This window comes from Lacerta agilis, chromosome 15 (assembly GCF_009819535.1).
Source record: "Lacerta agilis isolate rLacAgi1 chromosome 15, rLacAgi1.pri, whole genome shotgun sequence".
NCBI classification, from domain to species: Eukaryota; Metazoa; Chordata; class Lepidosauria; order Squamata; family Lacertidae; genus Lacerta; species Lacerta agilis.
In genome coordinates, this window is record NC_046326.1 from 31,899,624 (window position 1) to 31,921,689 (window position 22,066).

Genomic DNA, 22,066 nt, shown 5'->3' on the forward strand with positions numbered 1-22,066 from the left:
GTGGTGCCATGTAGGCTGGCATGGAACTGATATTCTTATAGTCTCGTGACCTTCTTCTGACTGCATGGGAAAGTTTTCTGATGGATCAATAAATGATAAGAAATGGTTGCATAATGTCTGCTTAGGGCAGACATCTCCAAACTAAGGTCTGCGGGCCGGATGTGGCCCACGCGAGCCAATTGTGCACCCCCTGACGACCGCTCTTACCAGTGCGGTGCGGTTGCCCATCTCCGGGTCAGCGTGGCGACGGAAATAGCTTTTGTGCATGCACAAAATGTCATTTCCGGTGCACTTTCGGGTCTGCGGAGGCCCATGTGCACAAGCAATTTCTGGTGCCGCGCCAACCCGGAAGTGCACCGGGAAAAGCGAGTGCGCCCATATATGGGTGCGCGCTCCTCTGGCCCGCCGCACAATCAGCGCTGGAGGAACTGGCCCAAGGCCGGGTAAGTTTGGGGACCCCTGACTTAGGGTGTCTCCCCCACTCCCGCTTCCTGTCTTTGCTGCTGTTCATGCATCAGTCTGTTGGGCGATGTTTGAGAACGTCTAGCTCAGGGTTTCTCAAACTTGGGTCTCCAGCTGTTTTTGGACTACAACTACCATCATCCCTAGGAACGGGAGGTATTCCAATTCAGGTGTGATTCCCAAGCAGACTTCAGCACCTCTTAGTTTGAGAAATCAACCCCTGGTGTTCAGAACCCACCATCTCTCTCCCTTCTCCCACCTGGTCCCATTACACATTGCAAATAGATTCATGCCATTGAAAACTTTCCTAGTCACAAACTTCACTCTGGGAGACTGCCATTTTTTAAATATTTATATTTTATTAAGGTGATTTCAGTTAAAAGAAATAAAGTGATTCGGGGGGGGAGTGAGAGGGAGAAAAACATCAAAGATACATATAAAAGCGAAAATATGCAAAGAAAAGAAGAAGCAATATACACTATTCCCATACATTCTTGTATAAATTGGTATAATGTTATTGTCCTGGTGCTTATGTAAATGTTAATAGCCTACTACATTTTGCATAAACTCATTCCAAATGCTATCGTATTTATCCATACAGAGTCTGTGCCTGTAAGCAGTCCGTTCATAAATTGCCAGTGATGTTATATTGTCAGTCCAATGATTGAAGTATATCATATTTTTATTTTTCCAATTCCTCAACATCAATCTGTTGGCCACCATTAGGGCATGTCCCGTTGATAATTTCCATACTGCAGGTATATAGTTCAGTAAAATATTATCGGCTGAAAGATTAAACTTTTTCTGCACAGTCATAGTTACAGAATCCAACACTTTCTCCCAAAACTTGTTAAGAACACTGTACAAATGTGTTTCAGAGAGACGTTGTCCTTTCCACATCTCCAACATCTTAGCTAACCCTTTTTTATACAACTTGTAACTCCAGACTCTGCCATGTGCACCTATCAGCATAGGTCATGAAGGCTCCAGGAATACTGCAAGTTTTCTCCAGAAATAAGCATGAGTGTTGCCTCTGATGACACTCATAACATTAACGTGTTAACAATTGCATTAGAGGGGAGAACTGTACACCTACCATCCATAATGGGAGAAAGAGTCTTGCATGTTTAAAATGTGATAGAGGGAGATGTTAGCTGCAGAGAGTCAGACTGGATACAAAACAGGCAGAGGTGTTAATGGCACTCAGCAAAGGATTTACACTCAAGCAGTGTTTAAAGTGTTTGCCTTGAGCCCTTTTGAATTGCATGCACAACTTGACTTTAAAGTGATACCACAGAAATACATTTACACTTTTTAACAATCGTGGACAGGCTCACGTTCTTCAGCCAAAAAGTTTGCCCGTTTCCCCTGTGGTATTGAAGAGGAAATATCAGCAGGGCAGAGAAATCTGAACAAAAGGCAAAAAGTTTATCTGGAGGAGAAAGATTTCCCAAAGCTCAGCTAAGCCCCGTTGGGGTGAGGGACATTTTCTGTAAAGAGAGTTGGCAGGAACTGAGCCCTGCTTCCTGTCCCTGGGAGCAGCTGCTTCCCAGCTGGGTCATGGGTTTCTTCCTGACCCAACTGAGAACAGGAATCCATAGTAAGAAAACCCCTTCTTTTCTTTTCTTTTTACTAAATAAAGCCTTCCCTATTATGCCTCTCAACCAGACACTCTTCCATTGAGGGTCAAAACAGATGTGACACAGCAGAACTGTGATCAGCTCTCCTAATGTTTTTTTCTAAAACTTTTCTTTTTAAGTTGCTGGTGGGGAAAGAGAGGTGGTCTGATTTTGATTGGAGCAATGACTGAGGGGTACTCAATCTTTTTCTGCTACTCAGTTTCTCCAACTGAGATCACACACAGCTGTTACTTGCCTCACAGGGTGCAGAGAGATTTGGTATATTTTGTCTTCTCCACTGAAGCCAACTGCAGCATTGAAAGTGGGGTTGCAATTTCAAGTAGGGAAAAGGGAAGCGTTAAAGCACCCGAACCTTTGATCTGATCAGAGTCTGAACTGAGATAATACATTGGGACTAGATAATAGGAAGCTTGAATTTTATATGTCTCTACAGTTCGTTTGTTCTCTCTCTCTCTCTCTCTCTCTCACACACACACACACACAGTGTCTGACTTTGCCCCACTGCATGCTGGTTTGGCAGCATTCTTTCCCTCAGCCCCACCACATATTCTAATACAGAAATGAAAATCAAAGCCACATGAGCAGAGCCTAGTGGGGTAATGTTTTCCCCCCTTGTAGGGCTAGAACGTCTGGCCCCTGCTTCATAACACTTCACAAGTGACAAGAGATGACTCACCTGGCCAGTTTGTGACTAAGCCCCATAATAGGAGGTCATTGGCATGGAGGGTAATACGGCACCTGGCATCTCAATTCTTACTCTTTCAGGCTTGCCTCTTATGGCAAAAGCAGAAGGAAACTGCGGTTGCACTGTAAGCTGTGCCTGCATGCTGGTACATCCGTGCCTAAGCACTGCATCAATAGAATCACATTGTTCTCTGGGGCGAAGTAAGTGCTCTTTTTTATTGCTGGAATGGTGCTTGGAGATAACAGAGACTTCGTACTATGGCATCACAATTTGGCCCAATTACTTTTGAGCACTAAAGGTAGTGTTATTAAGGGTTTCCTTAAGTACATGCTTGCACAGCCCTGGAAATGTTTATAAGGGAGACCTTTTCTGGCTCTAGAAGTGTCTTAGGGGTCCCAATCCTGCCATCAAATTAGCACAAGGGTATCCTTGCTTCTTACAAGTGAGCCATATAATAGTAAACGGTGCTTGGAGGACACACCTGACTGACCTTCCTTGATTTCGTTGCAAATAGAAGGCTCTATTTTGGTGCTGCTTCTTAGATTCTTTGCACCCTAGTGGAACACTTTAGTTTTCAGGAAGCACATATCTGGAAAAACGAGTTACAGGTAGGTAACCATGTTGGTCTGCCATAGTCAAAACAAAACAAAAAATATAAAAATCCTTCCAGTAGCACCTTAGAGACCAACTAAGTTTGTTCTTGGTATGAGCTTTCGTGTGCGTGCACACTTCTTCAGATACCTGATCAGATATCTGAAGAAGTTTGCATGCACACGAAAGCTCATACCAAGAACAAACTTAGTTGGTCTCTAAGGTGCTACTGGAAGGATTTTTATATTTTTTATTTTGTTTTGGAAAAACGAGGGCCCTTCTAGATCAGATCAAAGGTCCATCTAGCCCAACTTCTTCCTTCCATCAGTGACCACCAGGTGTCATCAATTCAGATCAAACAGACTGTGTTTGCACACAACACTTAAGCTAAGCTCTCTAAGTGAAATTTTGCAAGCCATTGCCAGCATACTTTCAAATCTTAAATTGCAACCTTATTGTTGTTGTTCAGTCGTTCAGTCGTGTCCGACTCTTCGTGACCCCATGGACCAGAGTACGCCAGGCACGCCTATCCTTCACTGCCTCTCGCAGTTTGGCCAAACTCATGTTAGTAGCTTCAAGAACACTGTCCAACCATCTCATCCTCTGTCGTCCCCTTCTCCTTACTGGGGGTTCTCCCCCCCCCCCAGGAGGGTACAAAAGCCATCCATTACATTGCACAGCATTTACTCCCCTGCTGAGTGCTGAAGTGTCCCGCAGGTGCAGCAGAGTTTGACTTAAGCGACGTCGCAGTCCCTAACCAGAATATTCTGTAGAACTTCTCGCTGCAACATTTGGCCAAGGGCAGCCTCACTGTTGCGGCCAAATGCTCGTGCAACTTACAGATGTCTTTCTTTTCTGCAAATGCTAGCAAGGAAGCAAATCTCTGTTTTCCTCTTTTAGTGGGAAGCAACCTTTTCTTTTACAGAGCTCTGTGCACTGCAGGTGAATCATGGGCGAGGCTTAAGGAAGGGCTTCTAAAGAGTGACCAGTTTGCAGGTTAATAGGCATTAGATCAGCAGCTTTTAAATTTTGCATGAAAGGTCTCTGCTTATTACAAGAACGAGGTATGTTATTTTAGCAGGTTTATGGCGAATCATAAAAATAGTAAAGATTCCTCTGGCAGGCCTGATGTTGCTAGGGCCTGGAACAGACATAATGGAGCTGCAGTTAAGAGAGCAGGGGCAGGACATGCCTTCTCCCCACACACCCTCCCTGGCTCCAGTTGCCTGCTGAGGGGTCTCCCTTCATATGAGCTGCCAAGAAGTCAGTTCCCCATGGTTCTCTTTTAGAGGCCCATGAACTGATTGCAGCAGCATCTTTTGCGGACTAGAACCCACTTCATTGCATAAAGGTAACACTCGCTGCCTCTGAAGAAGGGGGCTCCAGTCCAAGTAAGCTTACACCATGTCAGTCTCCTTGAAATGAATGCAGTCCATATATGGACAGAAGGAATCTCCCTGGATATAACAGTTTTCACACACAAGGCAGACTAAAGATAATAGTTTGAGTTCCTCACTTGAAGCTTTATAAATTTATATATTGTAACATCACAAATGGAAATCATTAATTATGTAGCTGTTGACTAGGGGATTATTATTATTATAACTGAAATGTAAGTGACAGTACTTAAGACCATGGAACGCAGTGATATAAGATCGGAAATGCACCCAAACCATCATGCGGGGAGCCACTTTAACTAAAACGTATTAATGGGAAGTTGATTGGCACTTCGATAATTGTATAATTTGGCTATTATTGGGGGCATATTGGAGAAACCGCATGCGCACGCACGCACACACATATTTAGAATGCAGTTTTCCATTGCCTACTTCAGGGGACTTCCTAGATTCAAAAATTATTTTATTCCATCAGCGATAGTACTGCAATGTTTAATTGGTTAAGGAATGGTCTATTTTTTAAAACATTGAACAACTAAAAAAATATTTCTTTGAATAACTGGGTACTAGACTTTTAAAAAGCAAATATTATTTGTAATTCAATTATTTACAAAAATTACAGATGGTAAGCACCATCTGTAAAGAGGGCTTACCCCCTTCTCTCACACACACAAATGAAGGTATCTCTTCTAAAACAGTGCCTGCTAAATCTCACATGTACATCACCTAAAAACAAGGTAAATAAGAGTTTTGTTTCAGAACTATTGTTTGCTCATAGGAAACAAAAACTCATCCTATTAATTGACTCTTTAATTGAGTGGTCACCCTAGTTAGCATAACATCGCCTAGGTCCTTTGGCTTAAACCTTCCTGAGTTTAACTAAGAAGTCCATCAAGGCAACACATAGGTACATTCCAATGTAACTCATTTTAAGCTGAAGTTTGGACTGCCCTCTATATGAGAAGAAATTCTGAATCTTCTAACTTGGTTTAGAATTGCTTAATTCTCTGAGCCATAATTTGGAAGTGGTTGTTGCTGGTTATTGTGATTCTTTGCCTGCTGAAAATGAGAGCCTTGAACAACAGCTTTTGATCATTCTTTAGATCACATTCTTGAATATCACCTGTATTTTTTGCTGATGTCTACATGCTGTTTTATTGAACATGGAAAATTAACACACTGCTGGGCTGCCCAAGGCCAAACTGAGGGTCATTCTCTCTATATATTTTTCCTGACTCACTCTGTGTTGAAACTAAGGAGAAGGGGATTTGCTGTTTGTGGACCCAGCACTAAAACAGCAGTGTCAGGAGTGGGGAAGAGAACCTACTGAAAATGAAGTTGTAGATTTTGGTGAAAATCAGCTCTCATTTTTGTTGCCTTGTTGCATTCTAAAATGTAATGGGGCACTTCCGGCGGCGACGCAATCGCCGGGTGGTCGAGGGCTGCTTCGGGTCCGAAGCGCCCTGTCCATCCCGGGGGTTAGGAGCCCCGCTACCGCAAAGCGGGGCTCCGGTTGGGGTGCGGGAAGAGCGTCCCGCACCCTGGGCTCCCCGGCAGCGCCCGCAGAGGCTCCGAACCCTTCCCTCGCCCCCCCTGTAAAGGGGGAGTGGGGGTGAAGGGAAAACGGAGCCGGGCTTCGGGGACATGCCCCAACCGGGATGCAAATGCGGCGACAAAGCCCGCGGTGAGCGTCTAAGTTCTACCTTTGAAGAATGGAGCTAAAGGAACCCGGTGGTCGTGAGTAAAGAATCTGATTAGAATTCGTGTTTTCGGAACGATCCGGGGGGAAGGAGAAAGGCAGCCTGCCTCCCTCCCTTCGAGCTCAAACTAACCAATTTGAGTGACTACTGCTACAGAACTGGTTACAAAGTATTTAAAATTGACACATGAGACTGGCAATCTCTTTTTTGGGGAAGTTAACTAGAGGAAAATATCTCCATTTAAAGTTGCGGTATTTGTGCTCCAGCTCAGGAAAATGGCGACGAACAAAGAGGCAGGAGTAGAAATATGATACCCACTTCCTCCTCCTCTGCCAGTATGTTGGGCTTCGTCCTTGAACTGGTATTGAACTCTGGACTAACAGATGAACAGAGACTCACTGCCTTGAAGGTGGAACTGCTTTGTAGAAAAGTCAAAGTCTTGTGTGGGGGTCTGAAATGGAACCAATTGCCCACAGAGGAGGCTTTTAAAACTTTTGACACTTTGGAAGAAAGCCTTGCCAAGGAGCTGAGAGGGTGGATGGAAAGATGGAGAGAAATGAGTGAGCTACTTCGGAGAAGAAATTCGCTTTTTGGGGGTGGCAGCCCCAAGGCGACGTCAAGATTTTTTATATCCAGTCCCCGAGGTGTGAGCTCGGGGGCCAGGGACAGAGAATTAAGGTATTTACAAGAAGAAAAGGAATGCTACAAAGAACCGAAGAAGCTGAGGGATGATGAGATGGACACCCCTGAACTCGTGGCAAGGAGAGGTTTGGACTGTGCCTGGATCTGTGGACGTTTGGAGAGGGAAGCTACATGGAAGTTCAGTGCTGATGCCAACAGAAGAAGAATAATGGACAGAGGGGGTGTGGGGTGAAGCATTAAGTAAAATTTAAAGTAGCCTGTTATGGTAAATTGAAATCGGAGGGCGAATACTGTCAACAATATTTCTTTTTATATTTTTTATTCGAACATGAAAGGAGATATTTCAAGTTTTTATGTTATTAGCAGTGGTCTTAAGGATAGAAGAGATAGACTTGATGTGAATGATTTGTGAAGATCTGTGAGGTGGAGTATAAGCAAAGTGAATTTTAGTGGATTAAGTTTATGGATTAAGATTAAGATGTAGATTAAGATAAGAAATCGATAAGAATAAGTGAAGAAGAATTACGACGAGGTATTATTATGACGATGTATTCTTAGCAAAATGTTGAAGATATAAATTGAATGTAATTATACAATTGAATTTAATTTTCTTTTCTTTTCTCAGGAGAAATGGTTATAAAGTAGATTAAGGATATAAAATCGAAGGTGAAAAGGCAGGGGAAGTCATAGTCAAGATATGGAAATAGAAATTTTTTTTTTTTAGAAAGATGCAGTAAGATAACTTGACATTGTTTGTATTTGTTTTATTTGTTTTGCATTTGTTTAATTGTAGGTGTGGGTGTGGGTATATGTTGTTATAGAAAAATGCTAATAAATTCTTATTAAAAAATAAAAATAAAATAAAATGTAATGGGGGCCTGAGAGGAGGAATACTGGATCGCAGCTTGCCAGTTTGTTTTTCATCTTGGCAGGAGTGGTTTACAATTTATTTACTTTTGTCACCCCATGAGAATTGAGTGTACCCAACTGTACACTTCAGGTGCTCATTTCAGAGGAAGATCAGTAGTGGTGGACAAGATAGTTTTTAGTGGAACCTGTTGATTTCCTTCCTTCTCTGGGATATTTTGACAGCCACTTCTGTAGAGCAAGGTTGGCCAGCATTTGTTTTCAAGGGCCATTCAGTTCTCCAGATAGTGATCCAAAAGTCAGAAGTGTGGTTTGATTGTTGCATGATCAGGCTTTGCATTAAATCTGGTGCCACCTGGCAGCGAGGGCTTCACAATTATGGAACACTCTGTGCTAGAGCAAAAGAGGGCATATTGCATACAAAATCCCAGGGTAGTGTACCATGAAAGTGTGACTTTCCTTTCACACACCACTTCAAGGTGGCATTCCACAGTTTGGGGGTTTACATTATTCCTCTGGGCTGTCAGTTGGTTTCCATTTCTGCTGGAGTGTATAAAGCCATTCAAGGGATGGATGGATGGATGGATGGATGGATGGATGGATGGATGGATAGACAGACAGATTTTCTACTATTTTATGTAAGGCTGACCCTGTCACAAAGAGCGTTGCACATAGGTTACCTACAGTAATTGTTTTCACTAGTTACCACCTTTTCCAAGTTGACAACATGTTATGACGATGAGTATTCAGAATGCAAATGAATGGAAGTGAACTGCAAGTGCCTAGCAAAATATGTAAACATGTGCATTCCCATTTTTACACACTGGATCTGTTTGAAGAATGTGTATTCTTTTCAGGTATCTTCAAAAACATGATTGACCTTGTTTTCCCTTTGCAACGGTGCCAAGAGGCAAAATGTTTACATGTTGGACAGTGTCCATCCATTTTGGAACTTGACTTCTTGATTTCTTGAACAGTAGCTTCTTAAACCACACTTGAGCATAATTCTAATGCACCACTCCTGTAAAGTCTCTCGAACACCAAAAAATGTAGTTCTCCGATTCCTTCATTCTAAAGAAACCCCACCCCTGCTAAACACACACAAAAAACACACTCATTCTCTCTTTCCCCATCTCTGCACACACACTCTTCACAAAGTGAACAAGAGAATATCCCCACCCCCCTTTGTAAAAGTCCTAAATTTATGGTTTACTTTGTAACGTTTATTAAGCTGAGGAGCTGGCTCTCGAAGGACAGAGTTACACCGAATTTTTGGAGCAGCCTAACAGCTTCCTGACTGTTCCTTAATTATTTAAGGTTTATTGAAGGTTTTCCATAAAAGTCCAGCAGATAAATCTGTACCAGTTGGACACAAAAAGTTTCTCTCTCCAGTTTAACTCTTCCACCAGCCCCCATTAATAGCAAAGGAGAGAAAGTCAAATTGAACCAAGAAAAATGAACTCTCCTCTACCTAAAAGATCTGCCATGGATATCTACTTGGCCTAACAATTTTGAGAGGTAATGCAGTTGGACATCAGAGGTGCTCATGTGAACCATAATTTGTTCATCAGAGCTCATAATAATCTTTAAAAAAAACGATTGGGTGTAAATTATTGTTATTGTTAATATTAACAACCCCCCCTCCCCAAGATTTGCTCAAGCAGAAAAATGTTTTAACATTATCAACACAACAAAACAGATTATTTCATCATGTTTGATACTTAGGCTAATTTAGCAAAATTAGCATAGCTGCTATTATAAAACACTGGAATTAACTTTAAAAAGCATAGTATTATTACTTTTAGCAAGGTTGGGTAAAATGCAAAGCATTCATAGAACTCGCTGTAGTCTCTGGCTTTTATCCCGGATTGAATGGCAGGGTCAATCTCCATATACCGGTACTTTTTTATTTATTGGATGTAAACCAGAAACAAAGCAAAGTAACAGTAGCTATTAAAATGTGAGACTTTTTAGAAGGAGTTTTGCAAAATGGCTCATTCTCTAAGCATCATCAGCCTTGTGATTCATTGAATATTTAAGCTGGATCAAATAATCAATTGTCTTATGTGCCAGCCCTTCATTTAAGAGCTTTCTTGTGCCCTCTGGGATTTTCTCCCTCCCTCCTTTTGTTTTCTTAAGACTCCTCTGGTGTATCAGAAACTGCCTCTGAAACTCCCCTCTGTTGCAAAATCAGCTTACTGCGCAACATTGTGGTCTACTGGCAGGACTGGCCTCCCCATGAGGTGGCAGGCTCCAGACAGCAGGGAGGTGTGGCAGATCTGCTTCCTGCACTTGTAAGCCACTCCTCCTCTGCTGTGAGCCCCACCCACCCTGCTCCTGGGCAGCAGTGGGCAAGCAGTGACAGGCAGGCACACGGGGGGGGGGGGGCGTTTTCTGCAAAATCTCCTGGGCAGCCCTAGCTGCCAGTCTGAGAAAGGCACATCTTGAGCCTCCTTGGGAGACCGGAACTAGCTATGAACCCCAATCTTCTCTATCCCTTCCACTATTTTCTTTGCCATTGTTAAGTCAAGGATGCAATGCCGTTCTTTTATTTAAGTGAATTGTACAGTTCCCCAATATCAATAGCAGGTAGGTTTTTTTATTTTATTTGCAAGAGGTTGTAATAAAAAATTTAGCAGCGGATTTTAACGAGCCCTTGTGGCTTCATATTAACAGTTACTCGGTGCAATAAAAAGAAGAAAACAGCAACGGGGAAAATGTTACTTTTTTTCCCTTGCCAAAAACGTTACCCTGTCCAGCTAATAAAACAGAAATGTTTGCCTCCGCAGTAAATTTCAAATATATATTCTCTGTGGGTTTTTGGTCCTCCCGCATGTGAAAAATGAAGGCACAACAAGGCTTTCACGCCTAGGAAGTGCCGCAAGCAGAACTGGCAGGTGACCAACATGTTGCATATGTTAAGTGAACTCTTTGTATGTAGGCTGGCAGTAAGTTCTGGACAGAGAAGATTGTGTCTAATAGAACTCCCTGGCTCAAGGTCTGTGATGGCTGGTAGTTTAGATTATGTTAGAATAGGATGAAGAAGATCTCTGCAGATCGGACCAAAATTCTATCTAGTCCAGCATCCTCTTTCCACCAGCACTTAAGCTTATGCCTTCAGGATGCCCACAAGCTGAAGGCAATAAGCCCACTCCTGCCATTGTTCCCTAGAAAATGGTACTCCGACTCATGTCGGCCTCCAAACATGGAGAGACCATTTCACCATCATGACTAATAGCTATGGATAGACCTATATTCTTCTCCATGTATTTATCACTAAATTGCCTTGCAAGCATCTCAGCCTACGGCCATCACCACATCACAATGAATTCTGCATTACACACATTCGCCAAGTAACTGGCAGTCGATGGTTACAAGACAAGATCCCTAAATGGAACATCCATGTTCAGAGGCAGCGTACCTCTGAATACTTGGCTGCTGGGAGCAAATAGCAATGGGTGGCAATTACCTTTATTCACTTTTGTGCAAGTGGGAATTCTGGGCCAGTTCTGTCTGGGTAGTCTGTTTTTTAAGTTCTTCTGGAAGTGCGTCTTAGCAGAAGTCTTCAGTAGTGCTTTTGCTGTGTTCAGTACTGGAAATGAAACAAGGTCCAGAGATTTGTTCAGATGGTTGCTTTTCTGTAGGCTCAGCGGTTCAGTGCCGTTTGAAAAGCTGTTACCATGCACCAATAAATTAGAGGTTTGTTGTTGGTTTAAATGCTTTAATTAAAATATTTATCACCTGCCTGAGTTCTTGAGATAGAAGCTGCAAGCCCAACACAAAGTTTATAGTGTGAAAAGTCATTCCTCCCCTCAATTCCTCGTCGAATTTCTGAGCAACTTTAAATAGGATTAGGATGTGTTTGCACTGCAGTTTACCCTAGGACCTGCCGTTAAAAAAAGTGCTGTAGAATTAGCAGAGATATACATTTCATGAACTATGTAGCTGTAGAGAAATCCTTCCCACCACCACGAAACAATGTGAAATTTTGAATGCGTGTGCGCACACACAACCTGTACAAACATTTATATATTTGATTGATTGTGGCTATCTATGCCAAATTTGGGGATATTAAGTCAGTCACATAGAAGAGATGGAATCAAGAAGATACTTATGCTGTTATGGACACCAGACATTTATGGAGTCACATTAAGAGTATATTAAGGGTGTTGCAGATTATTGGCTTTGTCTTTTTGATGTAGCCTCCTCCCCCACTTTTTGGGGGCAGGGGGATAACATAACGAGCCATGCCACAGTATATAAATTAGCACATAATCAAGAGTCACTCTTGCAGTTTTGAAGAGGTGACAAGAGTGCATTTCCCCCCCATAGACTCACATTTGAAAGAGTAGTTTTGAATGGGAGTTCTCAGTGCACTGTTTATGTTCAAGTTTGTTGAACATGGCAGCAGTTCATGTCTGTTCATGTATGTTCAAGTCTGATCACATGGCAGCAACTTGAAAATCCTTCCTTACCATTCATGGTGTTACCATGCTACAAGGAACCAGCATGTCAAAATCCATGTTCTACATTGAGATGGGGTTTATTAAGGGTCTGAAGCTGGAGAAAGTTTTGTCTGTTAATATTTCACTGAAAACTGATGAGTTAGGATGATCAGGGGTATGGAATGACTACCCTAAAAATCAGTTTGAAATCAGTGTGTTTGTGCTTAACCTTGCTTTGTCACAGATATATTGCAGAGATGTAGCTTAGTGTGTGGGGAAAAAGAAAAGAAAAAAATCAAACACTGGAGTGCAAAGCTACCCACAGGTGACCAGTAATTTGACTTGATCATTGATTAATGTATCCTATTTCTTGTTTTCTTCCAGGTCTGATGAAATTGAGATTATCATGACAGACCTTGAAAGAGCAAATCAGGTAAGGTTTTTTTTTAAAGCCAGTATTGTCAGTTGGATTGTAAAGACAACCTTGAAGTGTCATGCTTATCAGTGTTGTAGCACTGCAACTCCCATCAGCCTCAGCCTGCATGACCAAGGTCAAGGGATGATGGGAATTGTAGTCCTACAACATCTGGAGCACCCCGCCCCACCCATTCCACTTTATTTTTTTGTCTGATGGAGAGTCTGGCAAGCAGAGTTTCACTTGCCTTGCACACATACTGGTGAACATTCTGTTGTCTTAGCCAAACCCATGACACAACGCTAATTTGAGGATAAAATGTGCCATTGTGGTTTCCTTGGAGGAAAAGGAGAAATGGCATTTGGCAGTTTGAGACTTCGCTTTTAATAATAATTGTACCAAATGGCACAAGTTCCTTAGAGGAGGGGCGGGATAAAAATATAATGTGGGATTTAATTTTGTGGGGGGGGGGGTTGTTCTTAATAAATATTGTTTCATTGTTTGTATTGTATTTTAATTGTAGCATCTGTTTTATGAGCTGCCTATTGGACATTTGTTATGGGGCACCTATATAACTACAGTTATGCTGGTTGATCGATATTTTCATTGACTAAAACAGGAACAGCCCTCCAAATCGTGTACTACTTCTCATGTCATCCTGGCTGGGGCTGATGCAACTTGGAGTCCAAATATCTCTAGAGCAGCACATTGGCTTCCCCTGGATTAAACATCTTTCCCTAGCTTGCAAACTTCACCCTGTCTGTGTGGGCAGGAGAGAGAAATAGCGATGGAGAAAAGAGGCTTGACAAAAAAACATTGTGCTTGTTTCAGGCAAAGCAGGCTGAGGATCTCTTAATTCAGCATTTACTCGTGAGAATTATTCCCACGAGGAATCTTGCAGCACAGCCTGCTTTGGCTGGGAGTATAGAAGGCAATTGAATCAAAGGGTTCCATTTCCACTTGCATTCATCCAGCCTGGGAAATTCAGTGGGCCGCAGCATTTGTGTCAGCAGGGGATTCCTTGCTCCTAGCGTTAAATTGCTGTCATAATCGCTCAATTATTTCTTCCTTGTACTGTTTAAAATAAAAATCCATCACATTCTGAGGCTCTCCCTCCCCCCATCGTTTATTAGGTTGAGTGTTTAGGAAAATCAATTATACTCAGTCGGGCATGAATTGATGAATGTTCGTGCAATAATTGCCAGTTGTTAAATCAAATGTACATTCTCTTCCCCCCCCTACACCCTGTGGCCCCCCCTCCCCCAAAAATATTTTTTACAAAAATATATATATACAGTATATATATACCCTTTTCATTTCTTTCAGAGAGCAGAGGTAGCTCAAAGAGAAGCCGAATCCCTGAGGGAGCAGCTCTCATCCGCTAACAAATCTCTCCAGCTAGCTACACAGATCCAGAAAGCACCCGATGTGGTAAGAGGCAGTATATGTACACTTGGTTTTGCCCTTTTCCGAAACACCTCCAGCTCAGCTTCTTGCGCTTTGCTGCCGGGCAGAGCTGAGGTTTTCAGCTGCCGCCAGAACTGTGTTTCTTGGGAATCGCATTTCCCTTGCGATGCCTTCAAGTACAGCTGCTTATTGTGCCGGGTTTGGAGCAGGGTCATTGATGGGAGGGTGGAGGGCTTAAGCCTTGCCTTTTTCATAGGGGAGTTGTATGGTAGGGATTGCTCATTTGGAGCTTTGCTTTGTCTAGCCCATAGATTTCAAAGCGGGAATAAACCAGGGACTGTGCCTAAACCAGGGACTCAAGACCTTGAAGTTCTTTTAATGCAACGTCTATCAGAATTATTTGCATGGTCGCAACGTGCTGGGTGGTGTGCAAAGAGGTGGCACGTTGCTTGTCTACTCAGCTCTTCACTTTCTGTAGTTGTGAAAATTCATGCAAAAGCTGAATCTGCATGGTATTTATTTATTTATAAAAAGTAAGTTCCTAGACTACGCCAGTACTTTGGGCAGATTCATACAGGTGAAGGTGGTTCTTAAGGTATCTTGGTCCCAGGATGTTTGGAGCTTTAAAAATTATTGCCAGCTCTTAAATCAAGCCCAGAAACTATTTAAATAGATAGCCAACAGATATGGAAATAGATTTCATTTTCCCAAGTTCTGGTCAATGATTTTAGATCAGTAGAAGTTTTCAGACGTGCTTCGTGGGCAGCCCCATGTAGAGAACATTACAGTAATCTGACCTATTAAGTTGGCAATATTTTTGTCACCCTTTTCAACAGACATGTTTTCATACCTTTCAGAAGCAACCAAAGTTAAGCAGCGGGGATGAGGGGGATAGGCTTTTCTGAGTTGCCTGTCTCTGATACCTGCCCTTTAATCTCTTGCCTCTGCCATCATTTCTGGATGAACTACAGATGTTTTCAGGCTGCTGTTTTGCCAGGGTGTGATTTCTCTCTATCTCTCTACCCCTTTCTCACTTCACCCCCCCCCCCCCCCCGGTCTGTTAGGAGCAGGCCATCGAGGTGCTGACAAGATCCAGCTTGGAAGTAGAACTGGCTGCAAAAGAGCGTGAAATCGCTCAGCTGGTAGAAGATGTGCAGAGACTTCAAGGCAGCCTCACCAAGCTCCGGGAAAACTCCACCAGCCAGATCTCTCAGCTTGAGCAGCAGCTGACCGCCAAGAACAGCACACTCAAAGTAAGGTCCCCCGGGGCTCTCTGCTTCATCTTTCTTTTGAGATGGGACCAGAGGCACAGACAAGTTGCATCAGAGCCTAAGAGCCCTGGTGGATCAGCCCAAAGGCCTATCTGATCCAACCTCCTTTTTCCCAAGGTGGCCAACCAGATGCCTGTGGGAAGACAGTAGTCCTCTCCCACTTCTGGTACACAGAGACATGGCACCTCTGATCCCATAGGTAGTATGTGGGCATCATGACTAGTGGTGCTGTTGTAAGGAGCATCCTTTTTCCCCGGTGCAGTGTGACCAAGCTCCTTCCAGCCCTTTGTTTTTAACTTTTAACATCCTCCAACACAAATGACAATTTATCAGTGGACTTTCCTACTTAATCATGTTCAAAATTCAGATCCATTGTGTTGTAAGTCTTGCTGAAGCAAGAGAAAACAACATTTGGCATAAGAAGGAGCAAGCCTTTGTTTCTGTTACGATTATTTTCCGCCTCTCCTCCAGTGAGCTCAAGGCAGCGCACACAGTTCTTGGTTCTCCTTCTTCCCATTATATCCTCACAACAACCCTATGATATAGGATAGGTTGAGAGATAACGAGTGGTCAAAGTCACCCAGGAGGCTTCATGGCTTAGTAGGGATTTGAATCTTGATGTCCCCCAGTCCTTGTCCACAACTGTTAAGCACTTCACCGCACCAGTTCATATGGATTCCATTCTCTCCCCTGTCCAGGAATTTGGGTGCAGCCCACAGGTTCGAATTCTGAGCATCTCTGCTTTGCTCAGCAAACAAGTGGTGCCAGCCCTCAGGGTGCTCACTCTGGCCTCCCCGTCCCACCATCGCTGATCTGGAAGCAGAGCAAAAGTTATGGGTGGTGGTGTGCATTACGAAGCCCGTCTTTATGATTTGAAACTGGACCTGTTATGATAATTGTGGTTGTTGCTTCTGAAAATGCCTGCAAACAAAGCACGTGCTGCACCCCTGAGCCGTGGGTCCTTACAGTGAATCAAACCACTGATCTTTCTGACCCAGTGTTGTCAACCCTGTCTGGTCGTGGCATTGGATGGCAGAGGAGGGAGGGAGAGACTGAGCCTTTCCTGTCTGTGTATCTTTGGTTGTGCACTGTTAACGTGGCTGTCTTGGTTCAGTAGCAAGAATCAAAACTGGTACATTTATCTTGGGGGAAGGGGTTAAGAAGAAAGGGATGCAGCTTTCTGTTTTGAACGCAGGCCATCTGAAAATATTATGTAATTATTTTTAAAAGGCCTTAAGGGTAGGACCTGGAAGAGGAAGCGTTTTTGCTTCTTGGTTGCTTTTTCTTGTTCATTCTTTGTACCCACTGAGTAGGTTAATAAACTTAGATTAGCTTCTTGATAAGATGCCTTTTCCTGAGCTACTGCATGGGAGTCTCCCCCCACCATCTCTGCTCCTGTTAGTGCATCATTTTGCAAGCTCCCAGAGGGTGTATTTTTAGACCTTGCGTGACATTAGAAACATGCCTTTTATTTTGTCTGAAAACAGTCGATAGTTGGAGCCAGATATTAGTTCCTCCAGATTGTCTCACAGCTTGAACCTTTTGTTCTGCTTTGCATTTTGCTGGGTTCTTCCAGACAATTGCTATGCTAATCTCTTCCCACAACTGTTGCAGTGAGGTGAGGTAAGGTGGGGGGAACTTGGTGCCTAAATGTCCTGATCGCATCAGACTGTAGGTATCTCCTCTTTCTGCCTTGGTGGGCATCATGTTTGCTGGATCAAGAGGAAGGTCATCCCTCGGGTGATGACAGGCAGGTTCCTAAACAGTCTTCTGCCTCCTCTCCAGAGAATGGGGCCATCCCACCCACCAATCTGATCCTGTCTGTAGTTTTTGTTGGGTCTGACTTGTCAAGTTGAGGAATTTTAATCTAATCAAAATAATGCTGCACTTTTTCTTTTAAGCAACTGGAAGAAAAATTGAAGGTGCAAGCTGACTATGACGAGGTTAAGAAAGAATTAAAGTAAGTATATATATAGCTGAAATCAACAATACATTTTTTTCCTGGGTGGAAAAAATACAATGATTTCAAACTAAGAACCAACTCTCTAAAACTGAGAGAAGAATACATCTGATGCATGTTGGTTGTGGACATGTTTGTGGCTTCAAACATGTGGCTTCACTACCACCCAAAAAATCTAGGAGCTATGAGTGCCCTGAACTTTGTCCAAGGCCTTTAATTCCTTTGTGGATTAATTGTTTTCATAAGAGAAATCCTATTGAATCAGACCAAAGATATAGTTAGTTCAGCATCCTGTTTACTGCAATTCATGCACAGAAATTTAAATAAATGCAGCTTTCCCCACACCTTTATCTCTTTTCCAGGAAATCATTTACCTCCTCAAAAGCTTGTAAGTCAAGAAGCTTAGTGAGCTTCCTTGATGCTTATCCAGCAACCTAAGAATATGTCCCAAGGCTAGAGATGAACAGATCAGTCTCTTTCCAGTCCAGTCCAGTACACTGTCCCGTTTCCTCATCATTCTGTGATTGTTTTTTAAAGGCCTACAGAAATTCACATTTTAAAAGTATTCTTGCTCACAAAATATGCATATTACTGTCTTTTTTTTTTAGAAGACTCTGGAGCACTTAAAGTGCCAAATCCAAAGAGTAACTACCTTCCAATTGCGTGTTAGTTTGGGAAGTTTGCTTAAGCACTGCAGAGACTACCACGTGTCCCAGAGGCGTGTTTAGTTTGTACTGGAAACCAGGCTTTTAGTGTTACAGCTCCAGCCTTCTGGAATTAGTAACCAGCTGAAAATAGGCAGGTGCCCAGCACCTTCTGAAGGCATTTTTGTATAAGAAAGCTTTCCCTGGGGTGTGAACCATTCATTTACAGATTATTATTTAAAGCTGTAGAAATCGTTTTGTTGTTTTTAGGGTTTTAAGAATGCTTTTATTGTTTGTAGGACTTGTATTTTATCTCATTTTTGCCTTCTTTACAGCGTTTTTAAAGGCTTCGGGCAGTGAATCAGTTCATAAATTTGTAAAATAATAATAATAATAAATATGCAAACCAAATGGAGAGTTTTTTCTGCAGTGGGCAGTTTTGAAAACCATTGGCCTAACTGCACAGTTTTGACTTTCCCAGCAGCCTTGACAGGCCAACACACCAGGCTGGTCAACTGAATGGTTTGCTTTGGTTGAGTCACTTATTGAGGACATGGAGAGTAAAATACAAAGGGCGCTTCATAGAGCTTAAGAAATACCAAGCAATTCTTGGGTTCTATCACTGTAGAGTGCTTGATTATTAAAATGCAAAACAGTGTCTCCTCTATTTTTTAAGCCTGCCGTGTGTTGGGTCATGCAAATAATTTGTGCACATTTTCCTTGATATGTGAGCTGATAAATTTTGCATGTTTTCATTTTTCGCATTTCATGGGCGTTATTATGACCATGATGACGATTCCCTGTTTTTGCTGCTTTGTTATAAGCCTCCCCCCATTTCCCTTTAAGCGTCACACACACATTTATATTGTTTCTGACAGTTTAAAATGTTATATCCTTATTAACCTTTAAATTTATGCTTGAAACGGGCCTGGTGGGACTGCGTTGTGCAGTGATTTAGAGGGCATTTGAGAAAATGTTCTTCTCTGATAACTAGTGTGAATAGTTATTCTATATTCATTATCAGATTATATTACTCCCAAGAAAAGTTGTTAAAGTTATCACTTAGGGTGTTCCTGGAGAGCTGAAAATTACAATGTTAATGCTTATTAGAGGAGCTGTTATGGAAGGGCAGGAGAGAAAATAACTCTTTATTCTACCACTTTGCAGCATCTTGAAGTCCATGGAGTTTGCACCCTCTGATGGCTCCAGCACACAGGTAACAGGACTGCTTTTGGCTTTCTGGGTGAGCAGAGCTGAGGGTGGGGAGGTCACTTCTGAATGCCAACTTGGATTGAGAAATGTTGTGTCTGACACACTAAGAGTCCGTGAGGCTTTTTTTGGGTAAAGAACTTTGACGTGGAAGATCCGGGTTCAAACCTTGCTCAGCCAGGGAATTAACTGTGTGTGATCTTGAGCATGCCTGCCAGTTTGCATTTCCAGCAAAGGTGATGGTGAGCAAAAATGAAATAACAGAACGAGCTAAAGAGAGCCAGCATAGCAAGTGTGTGACACCAGCTCTTTTGTCTTTCAGAGGACAAGTTATACCTTTTTATCTTAGACCAGGGGTTTTAATTAGTGGCTCGTGGCTGCTGTTCTCGTTTCACTTGATCTTTTAACTGCCTGCTCTGTTTTTTATCTGATGCGCTTGTTGTCGTGGATGTTTTAATTGTTCCATTGCTTGCTTTTTAAAATTATTTTTATTTCTATTGTAAACCACTTTTGATGCGATGATAGAGGTGATGAGCTGCTGCCTTATGAAGGAATTGTAGTAATTCCTGAGCAAAAGGTCTGTGGGTATTGCTATATTTTAAAGTGAGCTGCAAATAGTGACCGATGATGAAGATGTTCAATAATACAAACATTTAATAGTTCAGAAGGGAGAAAATGAACAGATGATTTTATTCAGGATGGAAAATGGGAACCATGACATAGAGATGAAAAATCTGGAAGCAAAGTGTCTATATTTAGTCAACAAAATCTACACGCACATGCAATTCTCTTCTGTCTCCACAAGTGTGTGAACATGCAGCTATCATATCCACTGCGTGGAGATATGAACCCAGATCTCCCTGGTCTATGGCCAACACATTCCTCACTACACCATACTGATCCTTGAAGTGCCTATTGAAGTGGTGACTAGAATCCTAAATTTGCCAGATCCAAGTGGAAGACATTGCTCCTATGGGATATTGAAGCTTTTTCTTCCCTTCCCAGCAGAAGGAAGGAGGGCCGTCTGAGTAGCAGTGGGTAGCCCAGTCTCGCTCTAAATTATTTGCTGTTGAGGTTTTCCCCCAGCAATTTTGGCTAAATCCCATGGGGGTTCTGCAATGGCTGCTTGAGGAGCTGCCTGCTCAAATCCAAGCCTCTCCATCACTGGCTATGGGGGCTAAGCAGCCCTTTCCTGTGGCTTCTGACAAGCCTTTCACTGCCCCTTTCCCATATGCCTTTGATGCAGTTTGGAAGGCTAAATGGGCCCACCCTAATTAACCCAGAAATGTTCCCACATTGGCACGAAAGCTTTATGCCCTTGCAAAACCCTTGCAAAACCCACTATAGGTCAACTGCATTTATCTGCAGTGGATCCACTTGTGACTCCCAGGAGCTGATGACTGACCACTGTGTGTGGGGGGGGGGTTACTGTGGCCCTGCCAGCAAGAAAAACAAAGCCAGACAAACCATCAAATCCACTCAAAATGGAACCCCTGCTTGATCACAGTCCTTTGCAGGATGCGCCAAAGTCCAAAGCTAATAAAAAAAACCTCCCACACAGGAAGAGGGGACCCCAAATCCACTGGCCCTCCTCTGATGCCAACTCCCAGCTGCCCCACTGGGAATCACAGAAGGAGGGGGTGCAGTGGGCAGGGGAAAGACCAAACATGTGCCCACAGCTCAGCTAATAAGCAACGAAACAAGAGAGGAGACAAAGAACAAGCCAACATCACACAGCAGGAGCACAAGGAATGGGGGACGGGGGGACGGACAGAAGAGGCATAAAGGAAGCAAGCCTGAGAGCTCAGCTTTCGCTGACTACAGGTGGGGTTGGTTGGGATCCTTCTCCCTGGACAGGAGGCATTAGCCTGGAAGGGGCCCTGCCTGAACCTCCAGTTAGGAGGTGTCATCCCATAGGAAGAATGTTTTCCATCTGGATCTTCAAAGAGAAATTCACGATAAGACAATTTCCCCATTTTCAGACCTCCTTCAAATGCACAATTGAACTACATTGAACAAAGAAACCTTTGGGTAGTGGCGGGGGGGAGCATCCAAAGCCTGTGGTGTCGTCACATATTAATCTTGTAGGATCAAAGGTTACAAATTGGATTCTGGCATCTTTAGTGCAAAGTTGAAGCCGCTTCCCTGTGTGCCAGGCGTTTTATTATTTCCAGTGGGTTTCGATGATTGAGAGTCGCGTGTGGGGAAAGGGGAAGGGTCGGTGTTTGTGACTGATTTAATTTGTCCATTTTCTCCATAGCGCCGAGACGCAGTGTTTCAGGGAAGATACGCCGCGATAGTGCTGTGTCTAAAGGCAAACAGGTGTAAAAAAAAAGAAAGAAGAATGATTAATGGAGCACTTAAAAATACATCTCTGGAGCTGATAAGCAGCCTGCACCAGAACACCAAGCAGTTTCGCGGCCGTAGACTAGGGAGTCGTAGCAGTTGTGCCAAAATACAGACAACAAATTCTAGGTTGCTGGCCGAGCCACATCAGCGCCCTCGTGAACTCCACCCTGAGGTTTAATTCTCAGGCTCTTTGGCGCCTAACCCTTCTCCCGTCTCTCTATAGGATGCTGCATCCAAACCGCTGGAAGTCCTGCTGCTGGAAAAGAACCGCCTGCTACAATCGGAGAACGCCACGCTCCGTATCACAAACAGTGACCTGAGCGGTAAGTGGATTGGCGGGGGCGGAGGGGGGGAAACAAACGTGTTTCTCAGGCTGCGAGTC

General features: G+C 43.1%; 1 protein-coding gene across 9 annotated transcripts in view; it reads left to right on the forward strand.

Annotated features, from left to right (window-relative positions):
- Positions 1-22,066, forward strand: part of CUX1 (cut like homeobox 1) — a 268,675-nt gene that overhangs the window by 156,274 nt on the left and 90,335 nt on the right. For all 9 annotated transcript variants that reach the window (XM_033172439.1, XM_033172444.1, XM_033172447.1 and 6 more), the window contains exons 9-14: positions 12,814-12,862; positions 14,171-14,275; positions 15,316-15,504; positions 17,424-17,482; positions 19,294-19,342; positions 21,908-22,007. In XM_033172439.1, the coding sequence (XP_033028330.1) occupies positions 12,814-12,862; positions 14,171-14,275; positions 15,316-15,504; positions 17,424-17,482; positions 19,294-19,342; positions 21,908-22,007 (551 nt within the window). The remainder of the gene's footprint in view (positions 1-12,813; positions 12,863-14,170; positions 14,276-15,315; positions 15,505-17,423; positions 17,483-19,293; positions 19,343-21,907; positions 22,008-22,066) is intronic.